Below are 17014 nucleotides of genomic sequence, written 5' to 3'. Positions count from 1 at the left end.
GTTCAGCTAGCATTAGCAAGTGTTAGCATCTGAAATGTATTTAAACTTTTAACAAACCACTCAAAGAAAAAATGGAAATGAGTTTGAATACAAAGCCATCAAACCTTTGGAAAGCAGAAGAGAAAAAAAAATGTCATACATAAAATTACATTTAATCCTTAAAAAACAAAGTTACTCCTCAGAGGACAAAAATGTCTGCATCAACTGCACCATAAGAATATGATATATTATTAATATTATTTTCCACTTTCAATTAGTAATTTTTTTTTAACCAACATCAGTCCTGATCATAACTACCAAATATTCATTCATTTTCAGGATTTTAACACTTTATATGCCAGTTTGTTTACATAACGGCACTGTTGTTTGGTCACACACACACACACACACACACACACACACACACACACACACACACACACACACACACACACACACACACACACACACACACACTTCTCAATACACACATTAAAAACACACTCTTGGCATCCATACCAACACACCCACACAATTTTAGCTCCGTAGGCTAAACATGAGGGAAAAATGGCGCCATCTGGTGGAAAATATATATATATATATAAAAAAAATATTTTGTATATAAAACCAGGACATAGAATTCATGACTTTATACTTTATGGCACCACGATCAAATATTGCAGGACATTTTTGTCCTGAAGGTCTTGAGTGTAACTGTTTTGTATTTTGTATTTATACACAGTGTATTATAGATGTATTTTAGGAACTGACGTTGAAATATAAAAATTCCCCAAATCATAAACACGTTTGGCAATTAACACAGCCAAAATGATCGAAAAAAAACTAAAGTGCCCCGAAGGTCGAACAACGGTTAATATCTCATGAGGTGAAATATTCCCGCTTCTTTTCCTCAAGTAGAAGGGAAATTCTACTGCGCATGCGCTTTGTAATGAGAGAAGTTTATTTAGTACGCTTGATTGCCACCTGCTAGATTCGACGTTCCCCAGTCTATGACATTTTCCATGACAAAATTATTGGAATAAGGCCAAAGAATACTCCCACCACCTACTGTAGCAAAGTACGTGGTTGTAATCAAATAAGGGACAATAAAACGGTGTATTTGTGTGCGTGTGTGTACACAATTCAGCGTCAAGTGCTCGGACAATCATAGTAGGATGTTGTGCGCATGCGCACTGTAAATCACAGAGAGGCTGTAAAGAATCTCTGGCTGTAACATCAGGTACGGGGAGGGTTGTTTTTATTTTACTACGCAGCCGTCGCTCAGGAATAGTAGACAAATGTTCGTGGAATTCATGAGGATGTGAAGATAAAAATGCACGTCTTTATTCATCTCTCACGTTAAGGAATGTCAAAGTGGGTGAGCTTAAATCGCTTCTTTTTAACCGATCCAATATTTACCACCATAAGTGCAGCTGACATGTAAACACACTGCGCTCACAGTGTAACCAGCAGGTTTATTTAATTTATGACAGGTTTAAAATGCGAATTTATGATACGCCTATTATTTAGTGGAGCATACTTAAATATTTTGATGACGCATGTGGACTCAATAATCGCGACGCAGCATTTATTAATTGCACGAAAAACATTCATTAAATCGCATATACCTTTCGAAAGAGGATGTCATCGACGTATGTATTATGTAAAGAATATAAATAAATTATGTGGTCACTGGGCTGCAGCCTACTGTACAGGGAAACTGGAAAAACAACATATTCCGCGAAAATCGCGTAATACGCACATACACTACAATTAACATTGCAACAGATGGTGACTGACGCGCGCGCGTCAAGTACGGGCAGACAAGTTTGACCATCGCAACGCTGCTTAAATATTAAGTCTGTGATATTGCATTATTATTAGATTATGTGTATTCCTTAGGTGACTATTTCAACAGGACCAAATGTCGACCAATAACAACTTGATGTCCAAAAAGATCCGGACGGAATACATGAAGAAGTTCCGGGATCCAAAGTGGGAGACATTGTCGAAATGTTATGAGGACTGTGTGAAATACAGACTGACCCGAAGGCTGATGGAGCAGACTCATAGACCGTTATTTGAGGACGGATGGGACAGCGGGTCTGACTCAAGTGGAAGGTCCAGTCCAAAGATGTACAAGGTAAACCACTCAAATGCCAAACAGTACACATCTTCCTCAGAGTCCAAGAACAAGACCGCAGAGGTCCGGAATTCCTGGAAGCCACAGGTGAATGGGGAAGTTCACACGGATACTAGTGCAGCCTTGGAAAGCTCAACCCCCATAGGTAGGTGAACGTCTCATGCGATCATGCCAGTTTCATTTTATCGCTTGATTGATTTAAATTGATTGGAATCTTTCTTAAGGACAAAAGAAAATTCTGTCATTATAAAAAATACATCTTCCAGATGTAAACACATCAAATACCGGTAGATGTCTGAGTGATGTATGTGTGCTATCAGGGGTGTGTCTTGGGAAAATAACAGCATATGGGTTAGGAACTGCCCAACAAACGTTGAAGCAAATGAGTCCGTTTTCTTTTAATTCATTATAGAAAATGGTTGCAAAGGCGCAAAAACTACAAACGGACCATCGGAATCTGTGACGACACGCCGTCCGAGACATCGGGTGCCCCGTTCAGAACTGTGTTACCCTAAAAGGGAGCTGGACAGTGATGAATCACATCTATCTGTGTTAAGAAAACCATCCAGGGCCAAGAGCCAACCACCAGGCAACACCAAGGACCGGATATCCAACCGTGACAACAGACGGTCTTTTATCCAGTATGATTGGGCCGACAGGCATATTGAGACCAGGGACAGAAGGACACCAAACATAAGAACATCCATGTCAGCAGGAGAGGTGAGACCAGCTAGTAACCGGAGCTTTCTGTATCGCATCTAGGAAATCTAGTACTGCATAGTCGTCCAGCAGGTGGCCGATTGCAATATAAAGTCTCATGGAATCACGTTACTATACCAACATTCTTGCTAAATGATTATTGCGTGACTCATTGTGCATAAAATCACGGCAGTTTCATTACTTTTATTCACTTTCTCACAAATCACACATAAAACGTTGTTAACACTTGTTACTTTTTGCCCTGTTCCTCACACAATGCTATCTTATCAGATCTGTACTCTATTACTATAGGGCATGACTTGTATTGTGATACATTGTAACGTGTACATTACGTAACTCAACTTATAGACCGTTGTACTTGCGGTGCCAAGGACTCGGGTACAAGTCCTGAAGAGCAAGCGATTGCAAATGTTTTTTTTTCACAAACTTTTGCTTTTATGTCACTGTTACAGTTGGGAATTAGGTTGGGTCGCGATACGAGTAATTAACCATGTTATGTCATTTCGCAAAAGTGTTGCCAAAGTCAAGTCGTTTTCATGAGATCATGCTGTTTACCATCCAACATATGCCATGATTCACTCAATCTCACATTTGTTGCAAACCCGTTTGATTTTCTTGCTCTGTTAATTGGCCAAGCAGAAGTTGTTATCGGCCGGTTTTCGGGGTCGTGATCACCCTGAAGGGATTTATTTCACGCTGGCAACTGGCTGACTGGCAGTCAGTCTGTCACATATATTTATATTGCACATTTAAATTATTACTAGCCCAATTAATAAATACATGGACATAAAACATTTATTTGTGTAGAAATTATGTAATTATACGAGAAGAAATAAATCGCTGACCTGCTGAAATACACCTCTGGTTTGTGCCGATTTCTGTTGGTTTATTCTGTGCAAACGACTGTCTGACTCTTCATTATCCAGCTAGACTACTTGCCAAATAAGTACATAAATGGACATGAAACGTTGATTCGAGTTTTATTAGCTTACTTGTATAGATCGTACAGTGATCCGAGAAGCAGGAAACGTGACCTGCAATACCTGTCTAATACATCTTCTTCCCCAGATGTGCGGTTGTAACTCAAAGATATCAGACCGCTAGATGGCGCCATTGAGTATTCCAGAGCGCCGTGTAATAAAACAATATATCACTGGCACTAGATGAAAAACTGTGGAAACCACAATGAGAGAGCTTTAGCGGAAATGAACATGAGTGTTTTTAAAACACAAGTGATTTAAATAAATTATACATACAAGAAGGGAACTTTTCAACCACAAAAGCGACCTGTTCTAACTGAACAGTGGTGTGCTAATCATTGGAATAAAGCACCAACCGACATCTGACACTAAATGTGGAAAGGGTAAATTATTCAACATGGTGCAGGATATCCTGAAGCTGGAGCCAGATTACCATCTCTGATGAACAAAAGTCTAGTAGGTTATGCAAAGGCTGGATTTCATCTTTGTAGAAATGGAAAACATAACTGGTTCTAGATTATGTTTGGTGCTTTTTTAAATACCTTTTATGTATAGATAAAAAACAAAAAATTCTCCCCAATTTGAAATCCCCAATTCCCAATGCGCTCTAAGTCCTCGTGGTGGCGTAGTGACTCGGCTCAATCCGGGTGGTGGAGTACGAATCTCAGTTGCCTCCACGTCTGAGACCGCTAATCCGCGCATCTTATCACGTGACTTGTTTAGCGCGTTACCACGGAGACGTAACGTGTGTGGAGGCTTCACGCTATTCTCCGCCGCATGCACGCACAACACACTACGTGCCCCATCGAGAGCAAGAACCACATTATAGCAACCACGAGGAAGTTACCCCATGTGACGCTACCCTCCTTAGCAACCAGGGCAATTTGGTTGCTTAGGAGAACTGACTGGATTCACTCAGCACGCCCTGGATTCAAACTCGCGACTCCAGGTGTGATAGTCTGCGTCAATACTCGCTGAGATACCCAGACCCCCTTTATGTATAGATGTGACTGTTTTGGCCTTGTCCCAGACCCAGACTTTCAATATTAAACTATGAAAATCCACTATAAAAATACAAATGTCCACATATTTAAACCTATGATAGTCTAAACAAAGTGAAATTAACTTATTTCAATATTTATTGTGTGAAAATGACTTCTATCAATTTTCAAATCTAAACGAGGTCGTTAGTGCCATTTCTACGACACCAAACAATTGAATAAAGGTTTATCAAAAGTTAGTGTTCATGTTAACCAAATCGACAAAAGAGCTGCTTGAGATGAAATATGAGACAAGTGATGTTAGATTGAAACAAAGAAAATTCAATGCAAATATCACTTGTGAGCAGAATGTTTTTATTTGTCGTCATTTCCAATCAAGCTCGAATTTTGCCAAATTATGCAAAAAGTGTGACAATATTATTTAATTGTGTGTATTTACATAATATGTTACCTATGAAATAAGCCTTAGCAACACGTATAATATCATAATATCGTATAATATCATTTCCACTGCGGATTCAATTCATACAATACAGAATTTGAGCTGGAAGTGACACTGGTGAGACTTTATTTACTGGTGAATAATGACACAAATCTTCAGTTATGCATGCATATATTCTGCACCCTGTTGGACATTGTTAGTAGGCAAAATGTTTAATGAGACTTTCTAGAAATCCACTCGGCTAAAAGTGCCCGAAGTTGAAGAAAACACTCTTCCATACAGTGAAGGTGAATTGGGACAGTTGTTGTTAAAGGAATATTCCGGGTTCAATACAAGTTAAGCTCAATCGACAGCATTTGTGGCATTATATTGATCACCACAAAAATGTATTTCAAGTCGTCCTTCATTTTCTTTAAAAAAGCAAATATCTGTGTTACAGTGAGTCACTTACAATGGAAGTAAATGTTACATTTTTGGAGGGTTTAAAGACAGAAATGTGAAGCTTATAATTTTTATAAAATCACTTAAATTAATTCTTGTTTACATGCGTATTGTTTATCTCTTGTTGCTATACCTTTTAAAAAAGTGAGTATTCTAATGTAAAATAATTGGCCCCCATTCACTTCCATTGTATGTGCCTCACTGGAACCCAGATTTCTGCTTTTTTTGGAGTCGTCAATATTTTTTTTTGTGGTAATCAATATTATGCCACAAATATAGTCCATAGAGCTCCAGAAATGACAATAAAAGCACCACAAAAGTAGTCCACATGACTTGTGCACTATATTCCTTTAATACATTTGAACTCTTAACTGGATATTCGGATGGATACAGAGATGATGCAAATTTTGATGCAAAGCATGACACTCTGACTCGCCTTCATTTTCAGATTCATCGGGCCGACGTGGGCGTTCAGACTCGTAGAGAGTCGGAAAAACGTGGAAGAGGATTAGATCAACGCAGGGCAAGATCAGCTGACCTGGAGAAGTGCCGTCGATCAGAACTGTGTGTTGTGGATGAGCGCTGGATGACCGAGTACATGCGCTGCTTCTCTGCTCGACTGAGATAGACGGCTGATCCCAGATCAGTTTATGTCAATGGTTTTGATATGAGGTACAGGTCACAGGTAACAGATCCCAAACCAGCACTACAGGACAATTTTAAAATAAAGTTGGGAAGAATCAGAGGGATTCTGATTTGAATTCCTTCACTTGTGATATGAGAAGAATAAAATGTAATAAAAGGGATAATTCTGTATTTTTGGAGACTGGCTACAATCACTTTTTCATGAATGCAAAGAAGGAACAAACATTTATTTACTACACCAAAACACATTTGCTAGTACACTTATTGTGATGTGTTTTGTTTACAAAATATTGTTTCCGCCTACAATTTCATGACCTTTAATGGTCATAATGTTTCGTATTCAGATTGTTTGAGTGGACCAAACAATTTATAGAGAGAGACGTGAAAAGAGCTGTTCATTACTTTTGTTTCCTCTCATTTTCACTTTCTAGAGTCTTAGTTGCTCCAGCCTGGCTATGTTATAAGTTAAACTGCTTCATATGTAAGCTGAACACATTCTTGCTCTTTTGAATGTAATTGATTGACGTGGTTATTTTGGTTTGTGCTTCTTTTAATAGATGGTCAATGAATTGGTGTTGAAAGATGGTGTTAGAAGTGCAGTCTTGTCATGAACTGTTCAGCCTGGTCTCATGAACATTACGTGACCATGGCAAAATTTTTATGAAACAAAATGACGTGCTTCATTACACATTTAGCTGCAGTTTCCCAGTGAAATGTCCAGCAGGGGGCGCCAAACGCGAGTAAAATGTTGTTGTAATCAGACGAGGTTTTTAAAGTGAATATTAGATGGAGGTTTTAATGAGTAAAACGATCCTCCCCTACCTAAAACTTTAACCAATAGTAATCGAAGATCAAATGCGGGGTAAACAAAACAGACATCCTTACCCTGAACCAACACCTAAATCTAACCGATAGTGTCCAATATCAAAAGATGCATTGCAGTAAAAGTGTTTCGATATCAAAACAGCAGTGTGTGATTAATAGTGTGAAAAATAATTGTATATAAAGTCGTAATCAACTGTTGTACTCGTGGTTTGTGTGAAAGCGAATGAAAGGCACAGTTATCGTAACGCCTCTAGTGTTCATTTCACCAGGAAACTGCGGCGAAACGTAGAACGCGGCACGTAAAAGTCCGTTTGCAAAAATGTTGTTGTAGTAACGGTCATTCTGTGAGACTAGGTTGAAAATGTTTTCTACAAAAAGGGAAATTTCCCTTAACAGTCATTATTTAAATCATGTATTTTCCAGTTTGTGCACACATCAAAGATGTCAAGTTATCAATAATTTAAGGAGGAACAAACCGAGGGCTAGTCGAAGGCAATCTGTTGATCCTTGTGAATGTGGCACATTATCGTACATTGAGTTCATTATATTTCTGATGGTGCACAGATTATTTTCAAAATACATATTTCTGGATGTCTCATGTATATATTTGTATGATATTTGCATCTGATCAGCACTGGACATGTGACACTTTGAATGAGCAGCAACACTTTATTACCCTTAATGAGTGCTCAATTTGCTTTGCTAGTTGTATTTTTAATCTCCGTTGACTATCTGGACATTTACATTTTTATTTATTTATTTATTCTCCCCTTTTCTCCCCAATTTGAAATTCCCAATGCGCCCTAAGTCCTCGTGGTGGCGATTAGCTCAATCCGGGTGGCGGAGGACGAATCTCAGTTGCCTCCGCGACTGAGACCGTCAATCCGCGCATTTTATCACGTGGCTTGTCGAGTGCGTTACCGCGGAGACCTAGTGCGTGTGGAGGCTTCATGCTATTCTCCGCGGCATCCACGCACAACTCACCACACACCTCACCGAGAGTGAACCACACATTTTAGTGACCACAAGGAGGTTACCTCATGTGACCCTACCCTCCCTAGCAAACGGTCAAATTTGGTTGCTTAGGAGACCTGGCTGGAGTCACTCAGCACACCCTGGATTCAAACTCACGACTCCAGGTGTGATTGTCAGCGTCTTTACTCACTGAGCTACCCAGGCATGTAATATGCTTTATCAAATGATATCAACTTGTTTTTTTGTCAGCAATGTTTACATTTTGACCACTGTATTTGTACACGAGTACTCACACAGGTAATTATATTTTCACCTTCACAACAGACATGCCCTGAATGCATTGCAGTGAATAAACTATGTTTGAGTAAAATCATGTTCCCTCAATATTCTGTTCATACCTTAAATCATAGTATTCAAGCACACTTAAATATCCATCTAAAAATCTGTTAAATTGTTGTTTAGGGGGCCCTAAAGTGGTTCTGTGCCCAGGGTCCTTATTAAAATCATTACCATCATACACAGACTGTGCCAGTGGGGTTTAGTTTGGCCTTGCTGACAGACAGCTCCGAGGTCTGAATGATGAATGCAGTGATGTCATGTATGTCTGTGTTTTCTATGGGCTGTTAAATGGTATGATCAGAAGTGCTGATGTGCTTTTGTGAGCTGTTTAAACAACACTATAAATAGACAGCTGCTACATGTATAATCTGACCGACAGCTGCACATCGGTGTGTGTTTATGAGATGCAGAGGACAGGAGAGAAAATGTGTGAGCGTGTGAACATAGTTGGGAATTACAGTTTGAGGACAGAATTGTTACTAGAAGTGAGCTAAACCTGACAACAGCTTCCTTTGGGAACATATGGGGTGTCTTCAGGTGGAAAACAAAACACACATTTATTAAAATGTTTTAAATAATTTTTTAACCTGTTTTATTCAGTTCCTTTTGGGCATTTTGTTTAAAAATGAGTTGTGCACTGTAAGGGGGTTAAGATGGGCAAGGAGGAGGCGAGAACCGGCTTGTCAATATAAATAATAATTTAATTAAACTCAAAACATTCCGCCACACTCTCTGGCAGATGACAGCCGCTCCTCTCCGGGCAAACCGGAGTCAAACCTTAAGCCCCTCCACTTTTCTGGTGGCACCTGGGGACATTCCTCCGCCCCTGGCAGCGGCCCTACCGCTCCAGACGATCAGGGAGTTACTTCCCTTCTTCCCTCGCGGACGGCGGTCTTCCCTCGACCCCTCCGTGTTTCTGGGTGACGGCAGGGCACTCCTCCGCCCCTGGCAGCGGCTCCATCGCTCCAGGAGGTCGGGGAATCCAGTCCCCACTCGCCCCGCGGACGGCGGCCATTCCCCGCATCCGGGCGGTCGGGCTACTCCATCACCCGGCAGATGGCAGCGGCGCTCCCCTGGGTGGACGGTAGTGTCAAGGACTCTGCGAGGGGCATCCCTCCTCCTTCCCTGGTTTCGGCACCAATGTAAGGGGGTTAAGATGGGCAAGGAGGAGGCGAGAACCGGCTTGTCAAAATAAATAATAATTTAATTAAACTCAAAACAAAAGCACAAACATAAACACACACACACACATGACAGACATGCCCGTAATTCTCTCTCTCTTATCCCTCGCGCGCCCCATCAGGCCGATTGGGGACCGGCCGTGCGACATTCTAGCCCGGCCCGGCCCCCCTCCGCTCCACATGCACATACACGGCGTCAGTGAAGGACACTTCATGCTCTTGTATGATAAATTTGTATTGTTCCTAAATTATGAATCTAATCAAAATTTCTGCTAGCCAAAGTGCCACAACTTAAGCACTGTATCTCAAAACAGTCCTGGGGCAGATAGAGCCGTCAATAGTGACTAAACTGTGGTCTTGTTGATAGTTTTCTGACTAAAGCCACTAATATTAAATGTGTTCTAGTTGTGAGGCAGGAAACTTTAGACTATCGCATCACACTTGTGCAGCTCCGTCATCTCTCAGCAGATCCTGTGAGACACTGACAAAGACCATTAACCAGATAACACTGGAGCAGCTGCATCCGCACCACACCTGTCCGCAGTGATCCTCACCAAAACCGTATTCTGTGTACCACCAGACAGTTACAGCTGTGTGCAAACTGGTTACATCATGAACATTTGAGGTGTTCATAAGAATAGTACATCCATGTATATTTAGTAATGTTTATTTCTATAAAACATTTGTATATAAGGACGTATACACGCTTATTTATATACACAATTTAAAGGCATTCATTATTTCTTTATTTTAAACAAGCAAAAGCTTGAAAATCATGTTGTGTTATGTATACCTTGTCTTGTCTCACTGTTGCCCTTTGTTTGTCATTTTTGTCACTTTTGTAGTTCCTTAGTTTTCACTTTTTGTCACCCTTGTAGCTCCATAGTGTCCTTGTTAGCTGTCGTGTTCTCTGTTCATTGTTTTCACCTGCCCTCGTTATTGGTTTCTGTTTATTACCCTGTCATCTTGTTTGAGTTCTGTTTGTTCATTGGCTCCCATTTTCCCATGTTCATGTATTTTAACCCCCGGTTGTTTTCACTCCCCGCTGTCAATCGTTGAATGTTGTTAAGCCTGGTATGTGTTCCCTGCCCGAGTTCTCAGTTTTGTTTCATCGTGTTTAAGTTTCCTGTTTTCCCATTGTGGGTTTTTCCTTTGTGTTTATTTGTTTGTTTGTTTGAATAAAGCGAAGTTGCATTTGGATCCACTCTCCTCGTCTGCCTTCGCTGCCTCATTCGTTACATGTTGTCATTTTAAATGTGTTTATTTATGTTTACCTTATAAAGACCTTATTTGATGTTATAACGTTAGTAAGTATATTTTATATAACATTTGTATCTAAAGACATATTTACACTTATTTACATTATAAAGATGTTATTTATTTTAAACAAGTAGAACCTTAAATCATTAGGTCATTTTATAGTTACGTTTATTTACAGTTATGTTACGAAGATGTTGCTTCTATATTTATTGAACTCAAGCAAAAAAAACTAGAAATTCATGCTGTCAATTCATATTTAATTTATTTATGTTTACATTATGAAAACTATTTATATTAACCAAGAAAAAGCTTGAAAATACTTATTTAAATGTATTACATTAGTGACTATATTTATTAGTTTATTGTTTTATAAAATGTATATATAAAGACGTATCTACACTTATTTACATTTACATTAAAAAAACAAACAAACACTTATAAATATCTCGCAGAACAGAACATAGACATTAATAACAAGAAATAATTTTCTTTTTTTGTATTTACATTATGAAGACATTAATTATTTGTTTATTTATTTTTAACAAGCTAAAATCTTGGCAGTCATGTTGTCATTTGTGGACAGAGTAGATTCAAATGGATCCGTCAGAGCGTTACCAGTTTATTTATGTATAAAAAGGAGCTGTCCAGCCTAACACAGGTGTGCCACAAGGCTCAGTCTTTGGTCCTTTGTTATTCTCTGCTGTACATATTCCCTTTAGGTGATTACATCTGAGAAAGAAGACAATCTTTCCGGAAATGGATTCAAATTAAGAGAATAATTCTACTGAAAGAAACAGAAGAATGATACACTTCAAATGGAGTAATCCTGAGATCAGAGAGATCAGTAGCTGTTCAGCTGCCACCCGCACACGCCCCTCAGTGTGTCCTTCAGGATTACTCCACATGTGCTGAACATGTGTCAGCCACTGTCTGTCCAGATCTGCACTACTGCAGCCTTCACACGTCCCGTCTGTATTAGCGCAGCTGCACCTGTCAGATTGCACTAAAGCCAGCTGCGGGTTCTCTCACATCAGCACACATACACAATCACAGCTGTCGTATGACATCATAACTGAGCTGCAGAACACGTGTTCCATGACCAGGCAGAAATCATTGTGATTATGAGTGGTGTTTGTTTGCTAAGGCAAGCATCACTATACTTTTGTTCATTCTTAGAGTAGGGATTTGAATGACAGACTGGTCTTGTGGGAAAGTCTATGCTTTCCGAATGTCCAAAATGCAATGTTCAGAAAAGGTCTACTGATGTCGGAGATATGGTGCTTTAGAGTTTACTTGACTTCTCCCAGAAAGTATAGCTGCAGACGTTCAAGATGTAACAACATGTCTAAACATGTCTTCAGGTTGAGCTCTGCAGATCTACTCTTACTCTGGTTTAGGAGCACAAAAATTAAAACGGCATCCAAGAAATAATAAACGTGTAATTAAAGCTAGGTGCTAAATTGACATACGGATACCTGAGCCTTGGATTCTACCATATTGACAATGAAAATACACCGGTCAAAAGTTTGGAATAATGGACAGATTTTGCTGTTTTGGAAGGAAATCGGTACTTTAATTCACCAAAGTGGCATTAAACTGATCACAAAGTATATTCAGGACATTACTGATGTAAATAACAGCACCATCACTATTTGAAAAACGTCATTTTTGATCAAATCTAGACAGCAGCATCACTCCAACACCTTATCCTCGAGTAATCATGCTAAATTGATCATTTGATACTAGAAAATCACTTGCCATTATATCAAACACAGCTGAGAGATATTTGGATCATTAAATGAAGCTGAACATTGTCTTTGTGTTTGTTTTTGAGTTGCCACAGGTATGCAATAGACTGGCGTGTCTTAAGGTCAATATTGGGTCAAAAATGGCAAAAAAGAAACTCATCAGTCAATCATTGTTTTGAGGAATGAAGGCTGTAAAATGCTTGAAATTGCCAAAAAACTGAAGATTTCATACAAAGGTGTCACTACAGTCTTCAAAGATAAAGCACAACTGTCTCTAACAAGGACAGAAAGAGATGTGGAAGACCAGATGTGCAACTAAACAAGAGGATGAGTACATCAGAGTCTCTAGTTTGAGAAATAGACGCCTCACATGTCCTCCACTGATAGCTTCATTGAATTCTACCCGCTCAACACCAGTTTCATATACAACAGTAAAGAGAAGACTCAGGAGGACTTATGGGAAGAACTGCAAAGAAAAAGACACTTTTGAAACAGAAAAACAAAAAGAAAAGGTTCGAGTGGGCAAAGAAACACAGACATTGCACAACAGATAATTGGAAAAGAGTGTTACGGATCTGAACCCCATTGAGCTTTTGTGGGATCAGTTAGACTGTAAGGTGTGTGAGAAGTGCCCGACAAGACAGTCACATCTATGGCAAGTGCTACAGGAAGTGTGGGGTGAAAGGTCAAGTGCTACAGGAAGTGTGGGGTGAAAGGTCACCGGAGTATCTGGACAAACTGACTGCTAGAATATCAAGGATCTGCAAAGCTGTCATTGCTGCACGAGGAGGATTTTAAAGCTAACTGCTAAATTGACACAAAGATAACTGAGACTTAGAATCTACCATATTAGTAATGGAAATATGCTAAAGTGATCGTTATAATACTGTTTCATAGGTATAGCCACACGACATAAATGATATATGTGTGTAAATATGATTTTAATGTGATAAAATCACTTCCTAACCTTTTCTGTGTAAAGTTATAGCCAATTTTACAACTCTGTTGCCATGACGATGTAATGCTGTAAACCCTAAAACGACCATGAAAGGATCGATTTAAACAACTTTACGGCTCAAATAATACAGAACTTTTAACTAAAGAATGAATGTTCATTTTTTAAGCCGTTTATCATTTTTGTGTGAATTATTACTTAAAGACTTAAAGAGTAAATGATCATTTTGTTGTATTAAGCATGTCATACAGTCAGCATGAAATCAATAATGTCCATATTTGTGTTGATAATCTTTGATCAAGATGTAATAACTTGTCATTTTTCACCCGTCCTACTTTTGTATTTTTAAATATCCTGGTTCACACTGAAAATATAAAAAATAAAATCACATAACAAAAGTCAAATGTGTTTGTAAATGCTGCTTACGGTTCACTTTAAAGAGGCTCATATATTTTGAGCATTGTGTCTTGTGAAAGTCTTGAGTAAGAAAAGCAACTCAAACTTGTCGATGTAATTGTACTCCATAAACTGGATTTAAAGAATATTCCAGGTTCAAAACAAGTTGAACTCGATTAACAGTATTTGTGGCATGATGCAGATTTACACGCTGCATGCTGCATACTCTCATCAAACACCTCCGTCAGAGCCGAGCATTCTGCGAACGTTACAGCACCGATGCTCTGCATGCACAAACGGGCTTCCTCTCTGCTCACCAGTTTCTCCTGGCTGTCTGCAAGTCGGATTAGGACCTGGACGTCCTCACGCGAGTCACACTGGGTGCCCACGAGGCTGATGGGGATGCGGTGCACCTCTGGAGCCCAGCTATCCATCATGCTCCAGACAGAAGATGGTAAGACCAGAATAGCAGAGCAAGAAGACGTCAGCGTCTCAGTAACAGAGTGGACGATGGCGGTCAAATTCACATATAAACAGGAAAGCAGAAAACATAACACACTTCATACTGGGAGACTTACAACAAAGATTAATAACATTTCAATAACTTCTGTTGATTTAGCATCATTTTCTTCTACTTCCAAAGTTGCCAGTGTTTTCTATACAAGATACGCCACTAAATATGCAACAAAGCAGTACTATTTCATCAGTCAGATGTGTAAATTAAATTATACAGTGTGCTGAACACATGACAGATTCAGGACAGTCGAACTCTACATGACTGAGTCCTGAGAGAACACAAGGAACTAATTCTAACACTAGGTGGCGCTCATCCGTTATGTACTGTACCTTACATTCAGAAGCTGGTCCACTGAACCCCACCTCTGCTATTCAAAACACAGAGAATAAGACTTCATCCATCCATTAAGAGAGCAAAATGACAGACAGACGATAGATAGACAGACAGATATATATATTTACATTTACATTTATGCATTTGGCAGACGCTTTTATCCAAAGCGACTTACAGTGCAGTTATTACAGGGACAATCCCCCAGAGCAACCTGGAGTTAAGTGCCTTTCTCAAGGACACAACAGTGGCGTCTTGGTGGTGCTGGGGCTTGAACCCCCGACCCTCTGGTCAGTAACCCTGAGCCTCAACCACTACTTATATATATATATAAGTAGACAGAGAGATATACAGACAGATAGATAGATGATGATAGATAGATTGATAGACAGACAGATAGATATATAAGTAGACAGACAGACAAGTAGACAGACAGATATATATATAAGTAGACAGACAGATAGAGAGACAGACAGATAGATGATGATAGATAGATTGATAGACAGACAGATAGATCATGATAGATAGATAGATAGACAGACAGATAGATAGACAGACAGACAAGTAGACAGACAGATATATATATAAGTAGACAGACAGTTAGATAGACAGACAGACATTTAGATAGATAGACAGACAGATAGATAGACAGACAGACAGATAGATATATAGATAGACAGACAGACAGACAGTTAGATAGATATATAGATAGACAGACAGACAGATAGATATATAGATAGACAGACAGACAGATAGACAGACAGACAGTTAGATAGATATATAGATAGACAGACAGATAGATAGACAGACAGACAGACAGTTAGATAGATATATAGACAGACAGACAGATAGATAGATATATAGATAGACAGACAGACAGACAGTTAGATAGATATATAGATAGACAGACAGACAGACAGATAGACAGACAGGTAGATAGACAGACAGACAGACAGGTAGATAGACAGACAGACAGACAGTTAGATAAATATATAGATAGACAGACAGATAGATATATAGATAGACAGACAGACAGACAGATAGATAGACAGGTAGATAGATAGACAGACAGACAGACAGGTAGATAGACAGACAGACAGACAGACTACCCACCTGTCCTGCCATGTCATGCAGCTGAAGCTGAACTAGTCTCCCACTACATCCCTGGCTGTGAGAGAAATGTTCATTTATCAAGTTCATCATAAATCAGAGCACACTGTTTCAACACCACTAAGTTTATTCTGTATATAATAATAATTTAATTCATCTTTTTATAAAAATATATATATTCATTAACCATCATATTTTTTTAATTGATTTTAATAACATTATATATTATAATAAAATAATGTTATAAAATATTAATAATGTTGATTATTTATGTAATTATTATTATTTTTTATAAAATTTTTATGTATTAAAAATGTTATTTTCTTTTAATGTATTTACATTTTTTATTTTTAATACATTTCAAAATTAAACCTGTGAATGTGCATTTTTTTTTATCATAGGCGTATGTCATCACTAAAAGTATCTATATGGATCCTAGAAGTCATTTTTCTACATGTAAAATATGTTTTAATATAAACATGATGATATAAAGAATATAAACACGATCAGGTGGCTACTGCAATAATAGGCTACTGTACCTGTGAAGTTGTCAAAGCCGGTGGGGATGCCGGGTATCCGTTAGTGGTGTAGCTGACGATCAAACTCGTCTTGCCCACCGCTCCATCACCGACCAGCACGCATTTGACCTTGCGCTCAGCGTGCGGCGGCTCGTGCCGGAGTTGCGCGCGGTGGCACCGGAAGCGCACCGTCGTCTTCATTCACTGGATCAGCCTCATCCTGCGATGGCATTTCGTTTTCCCGTAAATAAGTACAACTTTAGTCGTGCAAAACAGCCCGTCGCCACAGTCAAGACATGACAGAATTCGTTAAATCACGACATTATTTACCATTCCTGCGTCATTGAACGATTGCTGGGAACCCCTCGCGCACCTGCTGCGCTCTTTCTCTCGCGCGCGCTCGCGTCCTGTTGATTGACACACGCGCATCTGCTGCTGTGAGCGGATTAAAACACGACACATGCGCTCAGTGTTGCGTTTCAAACGACCCGTCAGATCTGGAGGAAAGC

At 39.3% G+C, this 17014-nt stretch overlaps 1 protein-coding gene and 1 pseudogene across 4 annotated transcripts; one reads left to right on the top strand and one right to left on the bottom strand.

Moving 5' to 3' along the window:
- Positions 1–1116: 1116 nt before the first annotated feature.
- Positions 1117–8617, top strand: ccsapa (centriole, cilia and spindle-associated protein a). Of its 4 annotated transcripts, none has more exons than XM_052137938.1 (4): positions 1117–1219; positions 1882–2267; positions 2535–2842; positions 6155–8617. In XM_052137938.1, exons 2-4 carry the CDS (start codon positions 1904–1906, stop codon positions 6332–6334), a joined length of 852 nt encoding a protein of 283 aa, XP_051993898.1. In that variant the 5' UTR covers positions 1117–1219; positions 1882–1903; the 3' UTR covers positions 6335–8617. The 4 variants fall into 4 exon arrangements, with proteins under 4 accessions (XP_051993898.1, XP_051993896.1, XP_051993897.1 ...); XM_052137936.1 differs by having other exon boundaries at positions 1219–1353; XM_052137937.1 differs by lacking the exon at positions 1117–1219 and adding an exon at positions 1231–1357.
- A 5548-nt stretch (positions 8618–14165) lies between these two features.
- Positions 14166–16737, bottom strand: LOC127652192 (rho-related GTP-binding protein RhoU-like; annotated as a pseudogene).
- Between the last annotated feature and the right edge of the window lie 277 nt (positions 16738–17014).

This window comes from Xyrauchen texanus, chromosome 11 (assembly GCF_025860055.1).
Source record: "Xyrauchen texanus isolate HMW12.3.18 chromosome 11, RBS_HiC_50CHRs, whole genome shotgun sequence".
NCBI classification, from domain to species: Eukaryota; Metazoa; Chordata; class Actinopteri; order Cypriniformes; family Catostomidae; genus Xyrauchen; species Xyrauchen texanus.
The sequence above is the reverse complement of the archived record's forward strand: the minus strand, read 5'-3'. Positions and strand labels throughout refer to the sequence as shown.